Raw genomic sequence first — 3,680 nt, forward strand, 5'->3', positions numbered from 1 at the left:
GAAAGCATTACATCAGACATCTTGATTCATGTATGATCATAGAACCTGATCCTAAATCAGCATGCGGAAACATGCAGGCATAAAAAAATCTGGTACCTTGCCAAATGCGAAGATGAAATTTTAATATTTTTTGTTCTATGTATAGCAATAATAAAAGAATACATAGCTAGCTAACTCAGATGTAACAAATGATCAATAACAAGGTATGGTAGTCTTTTTGCCGGGAGACACCAATCGCCACAGCAGTACTACTATTCCCAATTCGGAATCACAGGAGGAACACACAATCGAATGCATATTAAGGCATGTTTGGCCACAAATCCATAATGTTAAAACCATATATGGTAGCAACGATAGAAAGGTGGACAAAATGGTTTTCAGTCTCATAAATGGCTGTCATACAAACACGGTTAAATAGGGAACAGGTGCCATAACCAAAGAGTTTCAGAATGCAACTTTTGCATCTGAGCTAGACACAAGCATATGCTATCCCAAGGTGCCAAGCAGGTGCTTCCCAATCTCCCATAGTCTTTATTCCTGAAACACAGAACAAAAAATCAGAACAGTGAAAACAGCATGTATCTTCAGAGAAATTAGCAGCTCACAATGCTTACCCCTAGTCCCTATGTACATAGTCCTATTGCAGGGCTTTGAATTCCTCAATAGATATCGCCAGCCATGGGCATGTCATCAAAGCTCCAGAGATCCATGTTGCTCACAACATCCTGAGATCCATCAACATTCAGAAGGCTATCAATTGATTCACTCGCACCATCATCCAGAAGAAACCTCATGTAGGGTTCTAAATCTGTCAGCCCCTCAGTGAGATCAACAGGATTGGTCTCCATAACAGAAGGCACCAGTGAGCTGTTTGAATTGCTGTTGACGAATGCACACTCATCACCTTCAGCTATAGTGTTAATGGGAGCAATGGATGATATGTCTGAAGTCTTGGTATCATTTTCCCAGCTCAAGTCTGAGCAGCCAAAGGAGTTACTTCCCTGGTCAGAGTGCAGATTCATAATAGGGTCCTCAATAGGACTAGCAGAGTTCATTGCTGGAGGGAATGGCATATTCTCATGCTGAACAAATGGCTTGCTCAAGGTGTAGTCAGCAGGTGGGTAGAAGTATGCATTTGTGTTGGCAAGGCTGTTCACTGCTGGTTTGACAGCAGGCTTCTGTTCCACACTTGACTTGGGTGCTTTAGCAGCAGGTGGGCCAGATCGGCGCTTCTGAGCAACTGTCGGTGCATCAGGAAAGTTAACCTTGGCCTTCTTGCCACGGATCCTGCGTGCTTCAGCATCATAGGCTCTTGCAGCTTCCTCAGGACTATTGAAAGTACCAAGCCAGACACGAACACCCTTCTGAGGATCTCTGATCTCAGCAGCCCACTTACCCCAAGGGCGCTGGCGGATGCCCCTGTATTGATTCTTTCTCTTCCTTTTGGCTGACCTTGCTGCAGGGCCATCATAACCAGCAGTAGTCATGATGCTTAAGCCATCTGCAAAGGGGAACACGGCTTATCTAAGTAACATCATCTCTTCGGTCAAATATATATTGATTTGTACATCAAAGATCACAACCAAAAATCGCATTCATCATGTGCATAACGCCTTCATATTTGCAGAAGGCACAGCTCAAGTCACAATAAATAGGAAAGGCAAGGAATATTAATAACAACCCTGGTGACATCACTATACATTCATATCTAAAACTCCCAGTCTTCCACTGTAGAGAATGCAGCAAATAAGATATTTCATTGTCACATCAAAAGGATAGATGCAAAATCTACATTCAGGTTTATGCCGCATCAACAAAAACAAACTCATTTCCAGGCAAGAGATTAGAAATATGACTACCTAAAGTCACAACAAAAAATCGCAATTTGACTCTCCATTACCTAATAGTTACAATATTGGTAGTCAATCAAAGACAGTGGCCCCAAAATTGCTGGAACAATCTTGAAGGGAATAAAATCATACACAGAGCCATGTGAAAAAGCAGATGCATGTGAATATATACTTCTATGCTCAACACCTAAATCCTGTAGGCTAAAAGAGGTGAGCAAAGTCCAGAAAAAACCCTCACGCAAATCAATAGTTATACCAGTGAAACCAGAAGCACAAAACTATGTCAGGCAACAAAGAGAGAACTCATATCTAATGCAATCAAAGACAGTGACCCCAAACATTGCCGGATCAATTTCACAAGGAATAAAATCATACACGGAGCCATGTGAAGTACTAGATGCATGCGAAAATATGCTTCTATGCCTAACACCTAAATCCTGTAGACGAAGAGGTGAACAAAGTCCGAAAAAACCATGACGCAAGTCAACAGCTATACCGGTTAACCAGGAGCTTGAAACTATGGCACGCAACAAATGGAAAACTCTATCTAATGCAATCATCGATGAACGTCACCATTCAAGCCCACAAATGGAAGAAACCCCAGATCTAACAGTAAAAAAAACCGATTTTGTCCTCACTGGAATCCCAGGTGATAGAACCCCCAGACAACGTACGCTGCTACACGCTTCAGAATCCTAGCACGTACAAGGATGAAATCCCTCAGCTTCATCCCAAATCGGACCATTCCAGCACACTCAATCAGCTCCATAATCACCAACCCCCTAAAATCCAACCTCTGAACACCAAACCCCCCAATTTCTTCCTCCCCAATCCAACCACCAAATCGCCAGTCAGACCCGCAACCTACTGCCTGAAATTCCTCAATCCACCCCTAGATTCCAATTGTCTACATCAATCAAGCACAAAAGGCACACATAAGAACAGAAACTAGGGTGCCCCAAGCTATGCCGATACCTTTGGAGGTGGCGGCGAAGGGCTTGATCTCGACAACGTCGTCGTCCTTCCCCTCCCCGAGCTCCAAATCCGACTCCTCGGATTCGCCCTGGAAGTCCTCGAAGTCGGCCTCGAAGTCCTCATCCTCCTCCGCCAGGAACCAGCGGCTCCCGCCGCCGCCGCCGCCCCTCTTGGGCTTCTTCTCCTGCCAGAGGTCCCGCTCCGTGAGCCGGCGCGGGCCCGGCTGCTTGGTGAGGTTGGCGAGGATCGCACCGCCGCACATGGCTCAGTCGTCGTCGGGAGCTCCGCCGCCGCGCGCCGGAACGAGCACAGTGAAAAAAAAATCGCGAGTCGCGAGAGCGAAATGGTAAACGAGTTTTACCTGGGCGAAATGTTGGAGAGCACGGACTGGGTGGGCCCTATATATATATATTGGCTGGCCGCCGCTCGGAGCAGTGTGCAGGTGCTGGGACGCGCGGTGGGGTCCCCACGTCAGCCGAACGGGCGGAAACGTGAAGCGGAAGCGACGGGGTAGAAAGAGAAACGGAGAAGGTGTAGTAGATGGTGCTAGTAGGCTGTAGAGGCCAAATTTGCACGTGTCGCCCCTTTGTGAATATATAATTTTATGAACATATCCCTCAAACAGTAAGGCAAGAATGCAAGATTCCGAGGTTTAGAGGGCATGTTTCGTTCTCGTACGAAGATCATCACGCTAAAAACTCAGCACGCCATCCTCACTTTAACAATTATTTTGCTTTTCAAATTGTATCTTCAACGTGCCGCATTCGTGTAGGCATCTTCATAACACATATGAAGATCATCACATCGAAAACTCGGTGCGCCGTCCTCACTTTGGCAATTATTTAGCTTGTCGGA

At 45.8% G+C, this 3,680-nt stretch overlaps 1 protein-coding gene across 1 annotated transcript; it reads right to left on the reverse strand.

Moving 5' to 3' along the window:
* Positions 1-292: 292 nt before the first annotated feature.
* Positions 293-3,210, reverse strand: LOC117840580 (ethylene-responsive transcription factor 1). Its single transcript, XM_034721104.2, has 3 exons — positions 2,826-3,210; positions 615-1,501; positions 293-537 (listed from the first exon to the last, which is right to left on the reverse strand). The coding sequence occupies exons 1-2, from the start codon at positions 3,085-3,087 to the stop codon at positions 660-662; spliced, it is 1,104 nt and encodes a 367-aa protein (XP_034576995.1). The 5' UTR covers positions 3,088-3,210; the 3' UTR covers positions 293-537; positions 615-659.
* Positions 3,211-3,680: the final 470 nt, after the last annotated feature.

Source organism: Setaria viridis, chromosome 1 (assembly GCF_005286985.2).
Source record: "Setaria viridis chromosome 1, Setaria_viridis_v4.0, whole genome shotgun sequence".
Classification (NCBI taxonomy): Eukaryota; Viridiplantae; Streptophyta; class Magnoliopsida; order Poales; family Poaceae; genus Setaria; species Setaria viridis.

Bases quoted from the DNA above. Each gene is read 5' to 3' on its own strand.
- LOC117840580 (XM_034721104.2), bottom strand. From the start codon at position 3,087: ATGTGCGGCGGTGCGATCCTCGCCAACCTCACCAAGCAGCCGGGCCCG. The intron at 1,502-2,825 runs GTATCGGCATAG...TCCCCTTTGCAG, and splicing joins CTTCGCCGCCACCTCCAAAG to ATGGCTTAAGCATCATGACT.